Source organism: Astyanax mexicanus, chromosome 11 (assembly GCF_023375975.1).
Source record: "Astyanax mexicanus isolate ESR-SI-001 chromosome 11, AstMex3_surface, whole genome shotgun sequence".
Lineage (NCBI taxonomy): Eukaryota > Metazoa > Chordata > Actinopteri > Characiformes > Acestrorhamphidae > Astyanax > Astyanax mexicanus.
In genome coordinates this window covers 4,811,672-4,830,623 of record NC_064418.1, presented here as the reverse complement: position 1 = coordinate 4,830,623, position 18,952 = coordinate 4,811,672, and the positions used below count along the sequence as shown (strand labels likewise).

Here is an 18,952-nt window from a genome sequence, read left to right as displayed (position 1 = left end):
TTTTATTAGGCTGTGTCCTAAATCAGAAAAAAAGGGAATTTGAAATTGCTGAAGTTGGTGTGAAGACATAACATTATGATTAGTGATCAATTAAGACCAGTACATTTTAGTATAGCTAACGTGCCAAAAGCAATGGGACAGCTGTAATCACTGTAAATTGATCATAAAATGTTTCCACAGGGGATGGATTAGAAATGGCCATACCTGTATAAGTTGTGATGTGTTATCTTGTGAATGAAGTCCAATACATGTCAGCATGCCCATGGCAAGGGAATGAGAATTATTGCCATAAACTTTTATGGCCATAACTGTCTGTGTGAACAAGAAATTACAATCTCAACTCAGAGCCTGAGCTTGTAAACAATGTTTTGCATCATTGATTCAAATTTGCACAGATCATGTGATAATTCACAAAATATCAGCAGATTTTAAGGTTTAAATGTCTCCCAGCTTTTAAATACCTTATTTTTTTGGTTTTCTGTGCATTTTTAATGATATATTGAATCAAAACACTGAATAAGGACTCTAGTAATATATTTTCTTTAACTTTGATTGCAATTGGGCGTCTATATGGGGGCGGTCAATAGCATTTTTTACTTTTTTACCTGGTTAGGAGAGGGCTTCCTCTCAGACAAAGTTAACAATCAAATAAATTCCATAAATTGATTATATTCTTATTTATTGTTAATAAAAAAACATTTTTTTTAAATATTTAGTTTAATGTTCTATCATCTCCTCTGGCTTATTTCATTACTTCCATTTTAATATTTTAGGTGTTTGATGATGTATCATTTCAGTATCGGTATTGAAATATTTAGACAGGTATAATTTAAAAAGTCATAATTTTGGTATTGTTACAACACTAATGGGACATGGCAAGAAAATGATTTTACGTATATTATTAAGCATATATTTTGCATACATGTGCACATTAAAGTTCTAACTGCATTTTACATTTTTATCTGTGTATATAAATGTAAAGTAAGGTATTGTTAGTATTCACTGACTACAGGTAAAAAATTCTTGAGCTTAGCTTTATCTGTAAAACAATGTCTTGCTGTTCTTTACGACGAAAGACAAAAAAAATTCAGAGGTCAGGACAAGTGCAGGTCCATTAATTTATTTGTGCTCTAGAGATCAGAGACGTGTGCACTACTAACACTAGTGCCAGCTGACTCCCCTACCCCTCGCCAGCTCCCTCTTTCTCCCCTTTGGCCACTATCGAATCCCGGGCGAGCCCCCTCTGAGCCGCCCCGTTTCCAGCTGAATTGCCCTCATTCTTCTCGGGAGCCTCCAGGGGGCCGGCTCCAGCGGTGCATGGCAATGAGACGCCTGAACACTCGCCTCCGTTCCCCCTCCACTCATCCAGCTCACACCTGGGATCACCATTTCATTCCACAGCCCCGGTGAAACGGAAAGGTGATCTTAATCTGCACTCTCTGTAGAACACACACTCACACACATATATATACACACACATATACACACATTTATATATGTGCACACATGCTTACCCAGTGCCCAGGCATGCCCCAGTGCGCCAGAGCACAATGAGTAGTCTATACAGGGATACAGTTGAAGGTCCTTCGTTCTTTCTTGTATATATATACAGCATCTCTCGCTCTTTCTCTCTCTCTCTCTATTTGTCGCTCTGTCACTCTCTGTCTCTCTCTCTCTCTCGCTCTCACTCTTTCTCAAACTGCTCTTAATAACTGTTATTTTTGTTGCTCTTTGTGGCCAAATCAGAACGATGACAGCTGGTCAGTGCAAATGGCAGGCACTCACTGTGGGTGGCAAAAATGAAAGAAAGAAATATATAAAAGTGTCAGGCCTGATTCATGCTTATTTTATTATCACTGCAGCTCGGTTAATTATTAGTAGATTTTGTGTTAGCTACATTTCACTGGTGGCATGTTTAATATTATATATGTTTAAGTGTTTCAAGAGTTTCAAGTTCAAATGAATTGCAGTAAATGGCATGTGTCGTCCTATTTAAGCACATTATTTAAGTAATGCTATGCTATGGCGTTTTCCATCTGTTAATCTTATTGCAGTGTTAATCAATTGAAGTTAATTTATTTAAATGACAGCTAACTATTATTACTATGCTACGTGGTCAGTGTAATGTTTAAGAGTTTAATTTTCTGACTGTATCAAAGCTAAATTTAAAATGAAGAAGAAATGGATTTTCTTCCAATTTTTAACCAATTTTTAAATTATCAACAGAATTTTAAGAAAAATGAAAAAAGTTGAATCTCTTCTCGATTTTCAGGTTTTGTCCAATTTTGTATCCTGTAACACAAATCTGATGGTATAATGCAATTTGCAAAATGTGAAAAATTTTAATCAGAAAATAAAGAAAATTTCAAAATTTTTGAAACTACGATTGTGAGGAAGCAGAGATGAAAAAACGAATATTTGAAAAATGGAAAAAACACATTCCTTGTACTCGACAGTATGTCCGCACGATATATCGTTTAAGCATCGCCATCGCGATGTGCGCATGCGCAATAGTGACATCGCAGGACGTGCAATATTACTTAAGGCAATTAAATCAAACACGTCATGTTGCAATGTAGATACACAGCGCTGTCTCTGTGTCTGTGTGAGTGCCAGGCTGCTGCTGCCTGAGAAGCACGAGGGGGAGGGGGGAGGAGCCTCCATCATCCACATGGTTGGGCACATGCTTGTAAACCTGGGCACGTCAAAAGCTGTGCACCTCAGTCCAGCACAGTTTTGCAGATATTACAGATATTTTCAGTTACAGCTGAATTTACGCTTTTAACCCCAGAAAAATGCTCTTATTTATCTTATCTTTTTAATTTATCTGTTTAAAGGGTTGATTACTGTTTTGGGTGCTCGCACTGACTCAGTTCTTGATTGGTTCGGACATGAGATCATACGTTTTTTTGACATCATGGGCCCTGCATTGTTTAATATTATTATAAATATTATTATAGTTTATATATCGTCGAAAAAAGAACATTTGCAATGTCAATTTTTTCCAGTATCGTGCAGCGCTACACTGCACCACATGAAATACGTTTTTGCGTTTAGCCTCAAACGGTCTGAAAATTTATTTAAATTAATAAACGTTACACTGACCCTCCACTCTAGTTAGTTCATACTGTTCTTCATACTCAGCTTATAAGTTCATGAAGCAACTGAGTGCTTGCTCTCCTTATTGATTTCCCATTGGTGATATCCTGTGGGAGAACTGCAAGGTTAGTTGGGCTAGAGGTTGCCTCATTTATCCGATGTCCCTTCTGATCACCATTTCGATGGCACCTTACGTTATGGGAACTGAAGGCACATCTATGGTTGGATTTCAAGACCCAAATGGACGTAAAATGGCCTTCTGTCAGACAGTAAGGTCTCTGGTCACCAGCAAAGCCACCAGCGAGCGTCTATCAGAGGGACTAGAAGCCCCTGAGCTCCAACTTAGGTTTCCATGGCAACATTATCTCGGTCCACCACTACCTTAAGCCATTGGACATCCTGATCACAATACGTGTCCAATACAGCCAGATTACCTGGGGAGGCTTCTCTCTGGCTATCAGGAGACTAAGACTGGATTTCAGAGCAAATCACATTTTTTCCTCCACAACACCCTTTAATTAACTTATCAGGGCTTTGCACAGTTACTGCTAGATCGACTCGGAGTAGAAGACGCTTCGTTCTGCTGCTTCCATCACGTTTGTTTGGTATAAAAACTGCAAGAGGCCAACATGCACCAGCTTCCATGCTTCCTTAGCTAATGTGAAAGCTGGCACCATGACCAGTCTTTTGGCAGGATCAGTTCATTGACCACTGTCAGTGAAATTTCATGTGCGAACCATTTTAAGACGTGCTAACTGCTTTGGTGGATTTGGCTCCAAGTCAGGGCTTTCGAGTCTGCTTCCCGGAGAGAAGGATCAAGGATTTGGACCCAGCACAGTTTTTGTCATATTGCCTCTCTATAACATCTCAGTGAATTAAATAAAATGAAGCAATCAAGATGTAATTGAAGTAAAAACGTTCAGCTTTAATGATACAAGTTTAACAAGAGTATAATATTAATATTTAGTAAAAAAATAAATACATTCTTGTCATTTTCACATGCTTAAATGTTGGAGCAAAAGGATTGTTAACTGAAAAACTGATTCAGAACCAGGTGTGGCATTATTCCATTATTCCCTCATTATTCCATTATAAAATAAGGAGATCAAATGTATAGTTTTGCATTAAACAACGGAAACAAAGAATCAAACCGAATTTATACAACAACGTCAAAATAGACATATTGTTAACATTTTTATCGTAAATTAAGACGAGACTTAAATAGCCTAGATCTCCTGGCATTAGTTATGTGTGACCTACAGTATGGTTCTCAAACTATCAAAACATTATTTAAAATTGGCTCATAGTTACTAGATTACTGTTAAAATTCACTGCAAACTGTGGAGTGCAGTGTATCACAAAGTATTTAATAGAGGCTATCAATAAAAAAACAATCTTTTGATTAATTATTTGATTAATCATAATTAATCACATATTTTCTTTTTTCTAAGATTTAGCTTTAATAATATGTTTTTATTGTATTATTAGCAACAATATTCTCTGATCATAAAAATCATGAAAATCGTGATAAATCACGATTTTCCTGTATTTTTGGGACAGGCACAGTACTTACTTTTACTTGTAATGTTTTGTTTTTCTATTATATTATCTCAGGGTAGATTAAATGCTTTTTTAAACTAGCATATTGTAATGTGCTGAGTTACTGAGAGCTTTAATAAAGAAAATAAATGCTAGTCTAGCTCCATATTCCACACGTCAACAACTAGGAAAGAAGAAACGTGTGTGTGTGTGTGTGTGTGTGTGCGTGTCACCAGCCTATGTAAACTTAGTCACATTATTTATTCACGTGAAAAAAAAAAAGAAAAAACCAACCACTGGAGCCAATAAAAATCATTGTTACACCACTGTTTGAACTCAAAGTTGTGTTTCCTAGTTTGGAACACAAAAGCTACAGCTGTCATAGTAGTCAAATAAACTCCTACATTTCATACATTAAGTTTAAAACCAGACAGTTTTTTAACAGAAGACCAGAATTAGACCCTGCCGCCGCTGCTCAGCGGCCCACGCCTGCACTGGAGTGTAATAGAGATGTTTAGAGCATATCTGCTTTGCTTGCATTCCTTCATGTGCTGCTGCAAAAATAATAAGGGAGCGGGTTACCTTAGGACACCTCCCACGGAGACTGGCTTTCATTGTTGCACTGGGCGCAACTGCATAGGTCCTGTTTCTGGACTGTTGGACTGTTAAAAACTTTTGCTCATGTCAAAGGATGCATGGATAAACATGCAAATTAGGTTACAGGATATTATTTTCAAACTTGCTTCAAGACATAATGCTCAACGTACTGTTCAAATAAGTTCCTGCCCACGATAAAGTAGAATAAGGGTGTAAGAAATAGTCAGTATATTAAAGTATATATATATATATATATATATATATATATATATATATATATATATATATATATATATATATATATATATATCATATGTTTTGTATTATGGTGGCAATTCTCAAAAAGACACTATTGTGTCACTGAACAGATTCCACTTCAGATTCAGTTTCTGATTGGGTATGCTTTACTGACCTGCACCATATGTGTGGATTTGATTTCTAAAATAATCGCCAATTGTCTATTTGCACAGACTTACATTTAGAAATTACCTTTAGAAAAAAAAACTACAAGAAAATGTGAGAGTGTCTGTACATCAGCTGAAACTCTGTAGAAGTTGGGTCATGCAAAAGGACAATGACCCAAAAGACCTAAATTTCCTTCGGGATAAATAAAGTATCTATCTATCTATCTATCTATCTATCTATCTATCTATCTATCTATCTATCTATCTATCTATCTATCTATCTATCCATCCATCCATCCATCTATCCATCCATCCAAGACCAGAGCAGCAAAATGGCTAAAGAAAAAATAAAATCCTCCTTTTGGAGTGGCCAAGTCAAAGTTTATATCTCAAATTCTATAAATTTGCTCCAAAGAGAAACATACAGTACATTTAATTTTCCAATTAATATGATAGAGCTAATGCAGTTCTGCCAGGACTAATTGGGTAAAATGTCTTTGTCAGGTCTAGTCCACATTTACAGGAAGTTCCTGGTTGAGGTTACTGCTGCCAGGGGGGTCAACCAGCTAATGATTCCAAGGGTTCACTTACTTTTTCCAATCACAATCTCTTGGACTGTTGAATGAGTGTGTTCATCTATTTTTAGTGGTATTATTTTACGCACATTATATTTATCCATACCCTTGACCTAAATATCATGAATATAAATATCAGATCACATTTTAGGACAAACGTATGCAGAAAACCATGAAATGCCAAAGGATTCATATACTATTCTTATCAATGTATTACCAATACACACATCACACTGTGGATCAATGAATGTTAAATGCAGCTCGATGTCTAGTATTACACACTAATAGCCCTCGTTTGGTCATGAGATCAGATCAGTGTTCAATCTTACTCACAAGATCTCATTTTAGCCACATTACAGACCACATTACAACGTATTACAATGACGTTCAGTCCCAAACCGTGCTGGACTTCTATCTCATGTATATCCAATTTTAACACTTGTATCATAAGATATTCTCATACCTAGTTCCCCAATGGTGGAACAAACTATCTTTCACTACCAGAGCAGAAGCATCCCTCACTACCATTAAGAAACTCCTGAAGACAGAGCTCTTCAAAGAGCACTTACTCTCCTAACACCTCTAACTAACTACCTTCTACTACCAGATCAGGAGAATCTCTCACTATCTTTAATAAACTCCTGAAGACTGGGCTCTTCAAAGAGCACTTACTCTCCTAACACCTCTAACACACTAACTACTTCTAATCTCAAATCCACCAATTATTTCCCCTTTGGCCTCCTGTAGGCTCTGTCATTTTTTTTTTTTTTTTTTTTGCTTTGAACTTCTAAGTCCTCTATTGCTAAATATACATCATTATTTGTAAGCCGCTTTGAAAAAAGTCTCTGCTAAGTGCTGTGTAATGTTTTTTTTTTTTTTTTATCGCCAGGTTCTTGCCAATACAAAACCATATAATAGACAATCGCCAATGGTTCTTGATTGCTTACAGTTTGAGTCAAGTTGGACAATATTGATCCAAGCAAAGCAAAAGTTGTATTAGCATCAGAAACTGGGAATATCTTTCCAGTATGTTCTTCTGACTGTGTAATGTCAGTGTCCTCCGGATGGAGCCGTTATGGGCTTTTACTACGGCAAAATTGAGTAGACAGAGAGGAAGAGACGGCCTCAGTGGGACTGCTAAAACGTTTCATCTTCCCATTGAGACCAAGCTCGGAGAAGTATATTAGGTTGTAATCAGATTCAACCAGTTCATTAAACCTGTCTCAGCGCTTGTCTCTGGTTGTGGCTGCCTTTTTTGTCTCTTTTTTTATTTTTTTTATTTTTTTTTTCATGTGAGAGCCGGCTGAGTCCGGTCCAGAGGGGGGAGCGAGCGCTAAGAAGAAGCTTTTACAGCCTTTGTTGCAACGTAATGCCACCTAAGGGCAGTTTTCATAGAGAAGTGGTTTCTATAAGAAAGCCTTGTCTTGTGTGGATGTATAAAAAGTGAAATGTCATGGGCTTCCTCCAACCACTTCTAAAAAAGCAAAGGTTGTGTATGTACAGTATGTGTGTGTGTAAGTGTGTAAGTGTGTGTTGCCCTGGTGCTTCCTTAGAGCCACACAGCAGGTCAGCTCAGAGCTTTTTTTTGTCTTATCTGAGAGTAGAGGAAATGGTTCAGGCTGCATTATGCAAGGCAGGCCGCAGGAATGCGAGCGCGTGTGCAACTCTCTGCCAAGTTCTGCTGCCCTTTCAGATTCAACATATATCACAATTCATGGAAATTACCCAGCAATTTGTCAGGTGTGTGTATTGTTCTGCCTTTCACCTGTAATACTTCCTCACAGATGTTCCTCACGCTGAACACATTCCTCAGCCTGAATGATTGTTCTGCAGTTGTTCTTGCAGTTTATTAATAATTGAAGGAAAGCTCTCAGTATTTGAAGTATTTGGTTTAGAGTAATTTGGTAATTTGTCAGTGTGTTGCTTTAATCTGAGTTTAGAGGTTGTTCACAAAAGATTAAAAATTTGCGGACAGTTACTGTGAATCGGTTAATAGTGCTTTTTTCAATTTATTTTTGATTGATTATGTAGGAAATAATTTGCTATGTTGTATATATTGACATTGTAGGCTTCATCATGCATCAAGAATATAATTTACTGTAATTATATTTTGTTTTAGTTAGTTACGACTACTGTTTGGTCATAAGTACATTTTAAATTGAGCTAATTGAAAAACATTAGCAAATGTGCTGCAGCTGAAGTATTTTATTTTAATTTTTAATCACACTCAAACTGAAGCAGACCTTCATATAAGGTCCAAATAACCAAAATATTTGTCTAAAAAGAGCTAGGTATTAAGGAGCAGTAAAGCCACTCTGCTGAAGTACAGTGTTATACAGGACTTTCAGTGAAGTTCTCCAGCACCGAGACTTGAAACTGGAGCAGAATTAGCATTAGCCCCTAAATGTGCTTTTGCCGTTCAGAGGTAGCCTGCTGCTAACCCCGGCTAGCACTGCTGGAGCAGCATTAGCATTACCTTCTAACCGCGTTAGGTCTTTCACCGTTTAGAGGTTTAGAGTATTATCGGCCTGTAGTCTGCGTGTTTACCGTGTTAAAACAAGCTACGTGAGATGAACCGCTATCTGAAAACGCCCTGGCTTACTGGAGCACTCAAGGTTCCTCAGTGTAGTGCTATCGGGCTGACAGTTAGCCACAAATGCTAATTCTGGAATTTAAGCTTATTGTAAATGAATGGAATTGCTTTACTCACCTAAATAAACAGTTTTCAGGAGAGAAAGTGTGTAGATTAACACCCAGCACTCATTTTACTTTAAAAGAAAATATTTTTTTTATTATAGTTTTGTTTACTTAGCTTAGCTTTAGCTAACTTAGTTGGCTACCTCCCACCACCATCCTTATAATCTGGTGCCCCTTATAGTGCGACAAATACGTTATTTTAGGGTTTTATGTACCTTCTAAAACAAGGGTTTGTAACATGCTGCCTCGAGGCAACGTTGTGCAGATAGATCACAAGTCGTGCTAAAGCAGTGAGTGGTTCTTATTGTTTTTGAGTGATATATAAACAACGGGGGCACAGCAGCTCCTAAAAAGTGGGCTGATTTTTTTCTTAACAAATATAAATATCATGATGTAGAGCATTAGTAAATGCTTAATAAATGCTACTGTGAAAAAATATAGTTATTTATAAGCTAAGCTAAACTAAAGCTATTAAAATTCCTACACGTGGAATTCAGGATGTCACCCAGTTTGTTGTCTGGTCCTTTTCATCCCCTTTACCGCTTCCCTTCCTCTCTGTAACATCGTGCAGCACTAACCCACCGGTGCCCCCCGAGTCTGGGGTCTTCAGTGCCAGCACAGATGTGTTTGTTTACTCAGGGCTGTAAAGCTGAAGTGTTTATTAACTACATGCCGTCGTGACATCATTGCCTGCTCTATTGTAGTCTGTGTTATTGTTGAGTGAGAGCGGCAGTTCGCTCGGGTGCGGAAAAGGTGAGAGGATCACACACGGCCGCTTAGTCATGGTGAACGTGGCCTACGCTGTTGCTCGCCTCTCTCACCTTTCTCCCATCTCACCTCTCTCTCTCTCTCTCTCTCTCTCTCTCTCTCTCTCTCTCTCTCCATAGACATCATCAATAACAGGATGTTAATGCTGGACGGAATGCCTGCAGTCCGAGTTAAAGCAGAGCTGCTGGAATCTGAGAGAGGGGTAAGGAAACAGGTTGCTGCTGTTATTAAAACTGTGTTTTAAGTCATTTTAAGTCAAATAGACCAATACAATTTTGGAACAATATGAGTTAAGAACAGTTTGTTGCCATTAAGATGCCTTTAATGCAGTTTAATGCAATTTAATCCAACTTTTTACTTCACTATCACTCTCTTATCACTGTTAAAAGGAATGTTAGGGTTCTCTTAGGGTTCTCCAAGGAACCTACAAGAAAAAGCTCTTAGAGGAACCCAGTATGAAACTGTGAAAAAAAAACTCTTAAAACTTCTACAGCCACCTTCAAGATCACTAAGGAACATTTAATTTGCTTTGATTTGGAGATGAAAATGCATTTTTTACAGTGTGCACTGGTAAAAGTATAAGTTTTATGAGAACCTTTTAGGTTGTCAAAAGGGGACCTTCAAGAAAGCTTAAAAATACTGGTTCTTAAAATGTTCCACAAAGCACCTTAAGGAGTCCCCCTATAGTTTAAAACTGAAAAACCCTCTCTTTGAGGACCCAAAAAGTTTTTACAGGCACTTTTATGAGAATGAACATTTGAAGTTTTTGGAGGAGCCTGCAGAGTCTTTTTTACAGTGCATTTTCATTTTAAAGCCGTGGAAAAACCTCTTAAGGTACATTACAAAAAATCAAAAAAGGTTTAGGAAGACAAATAGTTCTAGGAGGCTCTTAAAATCTTAAGAATTAAAGAATCTCCAAATGTTTCTCAGTAATGTAGTCATTTTAGGTGTGTCTTTGGACATCCAATTATTATGGTACCCTAAAGGTGGTCTACAGTCCTTTTAAAAAAACGTGTTCTTTGAGAAACAAGAATTCATAGAGACACTTCAAAGAGCATTTAGGAATGTTAGAGATCTTAGAGGAGCTCCTATAAGTTCTTCAAGAAACCACACATTTTTTAAGCAATGCTTTTATCCTGAACACCCTTCCCACCCCTTAACCCCCAATATTGCTCTCCTTGCTGTGATACCCTTAATTGTTCCCAGGCGTGGAATGGTCTGTGTGTGTGTGTGTGTGTACGTGGGGAGGGGCTGTCCCTGATGGAGTGCAGGGTTTTGGGGAGAGAGCCACAGCTGGAGCAGGAATGCTCCCAGGGCTTCCAGTCAGGGCCACTGCAGCCAGGCCCACCATCTTGGCAAGACACAAGCACAGATGCACAGAGATGCTGCTGCTGCTGGAGTCGAGCTCCGTGTCTGTTTTTCCTCTCTTCTTTCTCTTCGTTTTAGACGGGGCTCATATCACGATCGCTGCTTCCTCTTTCTACATGTCCGTGCCTGTTCTGGACTGATGAGTTTATCAGAACATTTAATAAATAGGTGTGCAGTTCACAGTCAATAACTTTTTCCTCTTACCACTGTGTTAACCTGTGTTATCCAACAAGGTGCCTGGCAACAAATTCAGTGATCAAAAATAGTAAAAAACAGCAGCGTTGTAATAAACATGTTTCCAAGCTCGATTCCAAAGCTCTGTTTAAGATGTTTTTTTCTCTGCTGTTAAACATGGTGGTGGGTCGTTCTGTGAATCCTTCATACCACCAAGAAGGCCCAACCACATCCAACAGGATTAACTGTGGACGCTGTAAGAGGAAGCTGTCTGAAAGGGATGTTCGGGTGCTAACCCGGATTGTATCCAAAAAACATAAAACCACGGCTGATCAAATCACAGCAGAATTCAATGTGCACCTCAACTCTCCTGTTTCCACCAGAACTGTCCGTCACCACAATCAATTATTGTGGTCTAAAACCAGGTGTTTCAGTTTCATTGTCCAACCCCTCTATATACTGACATTTTAGTTACATAAAACAAAAACATTACATGCTTTTAAGATACAGGTTAACATACAGTTATTCCATCTGTATGACTGGCTGATGCTGCTAACGCACCGGTGGGGGTTGGTTTAGCGCACCGGCTGCGTTTAGTACTTGGAAATCCAGCTAAAGGGGGTAGAGCTTCCCGGGTGAATTGGCTAACCCGCTAAGCTAATGGTAGATTCAGTCGGGTGTTAAAACTGTATGTATATAGAGAGAAAATGGGCTAATTCTAAAGATTGCTTCGGGTTTATGTGAATCAATACACCCCTAAGAGTTACCCTCAAAATGAAGGGCTAGGGGTAAGTAGTATGGTCAAGGGGTAAAATGGGATTGGGCCCAAGTCTTACCTGCATACTATTTCTTATCTGCTTCGTGAAAGCAGGCTCTACTTTGCTCTTTGCTTTTCAACCTACAGTCTATTAGCATCAATGCACCAGCACTATAATATTAGTAGCTCTCTCCAGATATCTTCAGGTAGAAGTTCTTACAGTGTGAAGTGTGCAGCCTACGCAGCATCTTTTTGGAGCTGATCTCACAGCAGGCCTTCAGCTCAGACGCTGATGATACGCTCTTCATTTGTGTGGCGTCTTGCCAAGGCCTTGCTGGAAATGGATAGTGCCAGCAAGAGTCTTCACCCCAACAGGTTAGCGAAAATAAGCTCCTGCTCAGACACCATCCCCAAATAAAGTGAGAGGCACTGGGACAGAGAGCGAACCGGTAGAGTTGAGGAGTTGAGGAGGCGTGAAAGTGAAAGGAGGGGGCAGCTGAGGTTTAGAGAAATGCTGCTTTCTGTTGAGGTGCAGAAAGAAGAGCAGGAAATGGGCTCGGGTTGAATGTATGCTGGCGCTCCCACAGACACGTTGAATTAGAGTGTTATTAGATTTGATTGAAAATGAAAGTAGGGAATTTTGTGAGGTTTTGTGCATTTTCATTTTAGATACTTTACCAGTGCAGTTATGTTAGTTTTTTTGGTTACACTTTGCTTGGATGGTCCATTTTATGGCCTTGTTGAACATTCAACTGATTGTCTATTAACTGCAACTTATGCAACTTAACCATATGTTGAATGTCAGTTGTGCATCAACAAGGCCATAAAATGAACCATGCAAGTAAAAAATATACAAACATAATGAAACTAAAGGTTTGGAGGAAATGAGCTATTTGATTTGTATTCAGGAAAAAAATATTGATTTTAAAATTTAAAAAAGTTTAGGAAAGAGTCAATTTTATGATTTTATTCAATATATTTTGACATTTTTTTGGCAGATTTACTTTTTTTTTGTTTCTATTACAATTACAATTATTTATTTATTTTTTCAGTAATGTTCCTAATCAAACATGAAACTTTTTATGTAACTTAAATAGAAACCCTCTAAATAGATTTAGTAGTGTAATGTCAGGCAGACAATTGACAAAAATCCTGGCCTATTAAGGTGTTAATCAGCATTTATAGCATTTTTTCTTAAATTCTAGAAATGAAATCCTTAATTTTGACCTTTTCACTGTTGCTGTCTCAAAATAAAAGTACATTACGTACTGAGGTTATAAATACATTATGAACATCATATGGCCTTCTTCTTCTTTTTCTTCTTCTGCTTTTCTGACATAGATACTGTACTTAGTTTATGGTCAGAGTGCTGCTTCTGAGATATTGAGATAATTAAGCTAATTTGAGCTAACTAAGATCTGCTAAAAGTTATCTGAAGCCTCAGATCTCTTGGGGAGCTCAAATCACACTTTAGCTTGGAGCTGCTTTTCTTCTCTATTTTCTCTCAAAAAGTTTTGTGCAAAACAGAAATAATACATGAATCTGGCAGTGTTGAAAAGAATGCATCATCCTTTACTTTTTTACTGTTTGAAGTCTAACTCTAAGTTTATTTTCTAATGCATGATCTTTTAACAGTAACAGAGCTTTTGACTAGACTGCCGAATGCGTGCAATGCATTGTATGTCAAATTCAATGTGATCACAGTGTAAAAGAAGCTGCAGATGCTCAGCGTTTAATACGCTGCTCTGATCAGTGAATATATATGTAAACTGGCGTATCTGAGGAGCTGAGAGCACCAGTTGAATAACGTGGATGACGTTGTTGTTGTTGTTGTCAGTGAACTGAAGATGGGAGAGCTCTTCTCTGGAGTCTTTAAGAGCCTTGGGCTAAACAGGCTGGAGGAACAACGCTGCAGTAGATGCTTTCACACACACACACACACACACACACACACACACACACACACACACACACACACACTTTCACACAGACGCAAACACACACAAACAAAAAAAGACAGCTAAACTATCGTATCGTATCTGAAGCATACACCAAAGGGTACATCAGATGGAATTGAGTAGTGCTAGAGGGAGAGTTCAATATGGCAGAGTGCACCAACTTCTCCTTCTTAGCTTCAGAAAAGCTCTGCCTGATCACGCTGCACTTGTTGAACCAGCGAGACTCTTATTTTGTAGCAACAAAAAGACTAAAGTAAAATGAAATGCTGCTGCTGCTTCCCTTTAAAAAAAGATGACCAGTGTCACGGTCACCGTGCTCAACAGGACACAATCCTTTTTTTCAGACGAGCCTTGGAGTCGCTCTCTTTCAAACGAGGTTCACAAGCAAGTCTTTCAATTAGACGCTGAGGTTGATCCGTGCGAGACAGATTTGGAATTAGGGGCACTTCCCTTTCAGAAAACGCTCATTAGCACGTTGCTAATTGCCTGAAATGCAAATAGAAAGCAGCTTGTTTGGCCTGGATGTTTGTGTCCATGTTTTGCTTTGTGTGTAAAGCAGCGAAATCCAAAATATACCATGAAATGATTTGACTTTTAACATATTTAAACTAGTTTGAACTAAAATCTAAAAGATAATTCTACACTTTAAAACCAAACGTTGTTTGAACTCAAATGATTTAAGTCTGTTTTACATAAAATTGGAGATTTCTAAACAATACTTAACTATTTTGAGTTAGTTGAACCTTTGTGGGCACAAATACATTCAAACAGAAATCTTTGAGTTGAACCAACTTATAATAACTGAGTTTAGTCTGATGTCATTAACAGCTTCTTTTCCATTGGCTTCTGTCACATCTATTTGCATACTGGGTGTGTCCAACAGTTTCTGACTGACACTCACCATCAGTGTGTAGTGATTCCCCCTGGGCTAGCTTACACACAAATCATGTTCCCCTTTAGTTGTAATAACTTGATGTGTTAATTTATGTTAACTCAAGTTTTCATTCCCAATTACTTAAAAAAAATTGAGCAAATCAGCTGCTTTAGAAAAAGTTAAGTAAACTCAACTTATTCAGTCTTACAATAAAACAAAAATAAAAAAGTTAAATCAGCTTCCCCTTTAGTTGTAATAACTTGATGTTTTAAGTTATGCTAACTTAAGTTTTCATTACCCATTACTTAACTTTTTTAAGGCAACCAGTTTCCTCAATTTTTTTAAGTAAATTTAACTTACCCAGGCTTACAGTGTATGCATTACTTAAGCTTTGCCCCAACGTTGCCTTCCATAATTCACTCCTTTTTAAAGAGTGAATTAAAGTTAAAATTAATGTACAATAATTCCATATCTGCTGTTGGCCACTTTTAAAGTCTTCAAAAGAAGAACATTTTGTAAAAAAAAATGTGATTAATTACAGAATATTGTTTAAAATAATCAATTTTTTTAAGTGATTGACACCACTGGATCCAACATATTGTCATTGTCCAAAGCAATTTAGTAGTATCTTAACTTTTTTGGATTTTTAGTACACTACACCATTCCATCCCAAACACAGCAGCTGTTCTTCACATTGTGTTTCACAAATTCAAAATGAATAGGCCAGTAGAAATGCTTCAAAGATATTTCGGACTAATAGCTTGCTATATTGACTTTTGAATTTTACATTTAAGAAGGTTTTTATTTGGAGGACACTGATGATGTGGATATTTAATTTTACTTTTCCTCTAAAAATCCCAAACATATTTAGTCTCTTTCTGATGGTTCATGCTGTACCCTGACATCAAGTTTTTTTTATTCGCTAATAATTACTATTAACTCACTAATTTGTGAGTATAGATTATTATGCAGTATTTTCATTTATCCACAATGTAGAGTTTAGGGTTTTCTGTTTCAGTGTGTTTTTTATGGACACTATAAAAACCACTTCTGACTATATCTGTGACCTCGTTTTTTGTCTTTTTCATTCTATTACATTATTTTTCATATCTTTTCATCACATTACATTTGGCAGATGCTTTTATCCAAAGTGACTTAAAGAATAATGGTGTACATTTAGTAATAGAGGGAGTAGAAGTTCAAGGTAATGATTTTTAAATCATTTTATATTGCATTGTTTTCTTGTGTCTCTTGTCTCACGGATGTCTTTAACTCAGTGGGTGTTTCTGTTAATCATGTTTTAATACATACTTCCCCCCGCCCCTTCACTGTAAATGTTAACATGTTGTTTTGTTTGGTATTAGCGTAAGCAGACTGTGTTTGTCTATTGTTAGTTAGACTTAGCTGAAGATCAGAATATATTTAATGAACGATTTATGCAGAAATCCAAGTATAATCTCAAAGGGTTCACATACTTTTTCTTGCAACTCTATGTAAAAAAAAAAACATGTTTTACTGGGTGTCATATTTTAAATCATATGTAGCATATTTTGAATTTATTTTCAAATTTTATGATACATTTCTTTATTTTATCATTATTTTAGTAAGGCTTTGTCTTGATGGCAACAGCCCTCTTTGTTTAACATGGTTTGAGGAAAACGATGATAAAGCGTCTGTCCTTTATCACCGTGAAAGAGTGTCACTGTGTCACTATAAAAGAGTGAAAAGTGAGTTTTGAAACCAATACAAAGGCGTGCACTCTGCCTACATGGAAAGACAGGCCTGCGGAAAAATTCAAGTTGACCTCTCCCGTATTGAAAAGCCTTCAGCTTCTATTGAGGGATTGTTAGCAGGATTGTCTCACTCATCAGTGTGAAGGGCTGAGCTTTGTTCTGAGAATAGCTCCAGCTTTTCTCCCTGTTCAATCAAATACGTATTGTAATCCTGACCTTGAGGGCACGGGTCCTGACCTGTGACAATGCCCCCAGACTCCCGGCTGAATAACCCGTGTGTTTTAAAATCACATGTCATGGCCGTTAGATGCTCCGGTGCGTAAGAAGCGGATTCATTGTGCCGCGTGCTGCTGATTCACGACCCGTGAGTTTCTCTTTTAGGCTTGAAATCTCTCCATAGTGCATAAACAGCGCAATGGCAGGTTCCTCCACCAGCACATTCGTTCCAGCTGCTGTGGTGCTTTGAGAACTTTTCTCTGTGAGTTTAATGAGCTACTCTGTCATGATTAGCTGACAGTCTGAAAGCGATTTTTTTCTCCAGCATCGCCCTGCTGCTGCTGCTGCTGCACTTTGGGCAGAAAAGCTGTAGAGACCTGAACTCTAGAGCCGTCAGGACTTCAGTGTTAACAGACTGCCCTTCCATCCACACTGTTACACTATTATAAAACCATGATTAGTATGAACTCATAAATATTAACCCTTAGAACCCTATAGATGGATTTTCCGTCCAAAATCGCACCTTGTGTTCTCAGGAATCCCTTCACACATAAACATAATCCATATATGGTCTAAAAATAGTGATCACATCCCAGTGCGGTAAAGCTAAATCTACAAGAAACCCATTGAGAAAAACACCTGAAAAAGTGAAAAATCTCCTTCCCCAACCAATATTATTTACCTTTAGTGCTTCAAACATATTTATATGATGTTTCAAACCAACTACTATCAGTAAATGACTTAAAAGTGTCCAAAGAAAAAGTGTGAAAATGCTTTACTCAAACTAAAGCTAGGTATGGTGTGCGCACTACTTCATATAGTTTTTTTTTTATTTTACTTGCACAAAGTATTTGCATACTGGGTGTGTCCTCCAGTTTTTGACACTCTCCATTAGTGTGTAGTCATTCCCCCCTGTGCTACCTTTGGTAAAACTTGTAGATCATACAGTATATTATGATTAACTGTCTGGCCTCTAAATTTACCCTTTCCAGGCTTACAGTGTGAATATTTATTCATTAATATTTAAGTAAAATGGAATTCAAAAGAAAAGTAAAAAGAAATCAACATATTTTTTTTTTATTTGGAACGCAAGTTACTTAAGCAGATACACAAGTAGAATTTTTCATTTTAAGCAAATTAATTGGTATAACAAAAGAATAAAAAGGTTAAATCATCTACCCTTATTTAATTGTAATAACTTCAAAAAATAAAATTTTAATTTATGCTAACCCAAGTTTTCATTCCCTATTACTTAAAAAAATGTTAAGCAAATTCAACTTAAACAGTGGACTTACAGTGTAGCCTTCATTGAGCTTCAGATCACCTGGTCTTTCCCAAAGTTTCCCAAAGCAGATGTCTGAGAGCTTCTTTGGAAGCGCAGAGCGGTTTATAAACAAGTTTAGGTATTTTCTGTTTTGCGTGAGGTGGAGAAAAAGATCTCGCAGAAATACCTGCTCTGCATGAAGATGAATGTAGAGATAACCAGCCCAAGCTGGTTATCTTTCGGAGGGAAACTGATGGTAATTATATATATATATATATATATATATAAAATAAAAAACTGTACAGTATGAGTGTGTGTGAGAGAGAGTGTTTAAAGCAGGGGGTGAGAGGGTGGGTGGGTGTGCGGGGAGAGGGAGGGTGGAGATGGGACGTGGGGGTAGAGAGGGATGTGCTGAGTGAGCCACCAGCACACAGCTCCTCTGAGGCACGTGACAGTGCCAAAGGAGGTCAGGAAATTGGGCCCATATGATGTTTTTGCTGCAGCAGAGAGCAGATTTAGTGGAGATATGAGTGGAGCCATGAGGGATGAGTCTTAGTGAGAGTGAAGGGAAGAAAGAAGGAGAGACACAGCTGTTGTGAGAACGCCTCTACCTCCAGCTCATACACTGTAAAAAAAAAACTAAACTTAAAATTGTTCTCTTTCAGGTGATTTTTAAGTCAGCTGAACAAAAAAAAAAAAGAATTGTACTCTAAAGTTTACCAAACTAGTTGCCTCAACTATTATTATTAAATTTCTTGTTAAAAATTGGCCAAATTAACTTTTTTTACCTGATGTTGTTCATGCTATTTGCATATTGGGCGTGTTCTCCTACCTCTCACTCATCATCATTGTGTAGTCCTTCCCCACAGACTGCCTCCTCATGGAATGGAATTTGCATATGTATTATATCTATTATATCTTATATGATT

The 18,952-nt window shown here is 37.6% G+C and overlaps 1 protein-coding gene across 2 annotated transcripts in view; it reads left to right on the top strand.

Annotated features, from left to right (window-relative positions):
* klf12b (Kruppel-like factor 12b) overlaps window positions 1–18,952 on the top strand; it is a 71,022-nt gene that overhangs the window by 23,732 nt on the left and 28,338 nt on the right. For both annotated transcript variants that reach the window (XM_007227785.4, XM_007227784.4), the window contains exon 2: window positions 9,799–9,881. In XM_007227785.4, the coding sequence (XP_007227847.3) occupies window positions 9,816–9,881 (66 nt within the window). In that variant the 5' untranslated portion in view covers window positions 9,799–9,815. The remainder of the gene's footprint in view (window positions 1–9,798; window positions 9,882–18,952) is intronic.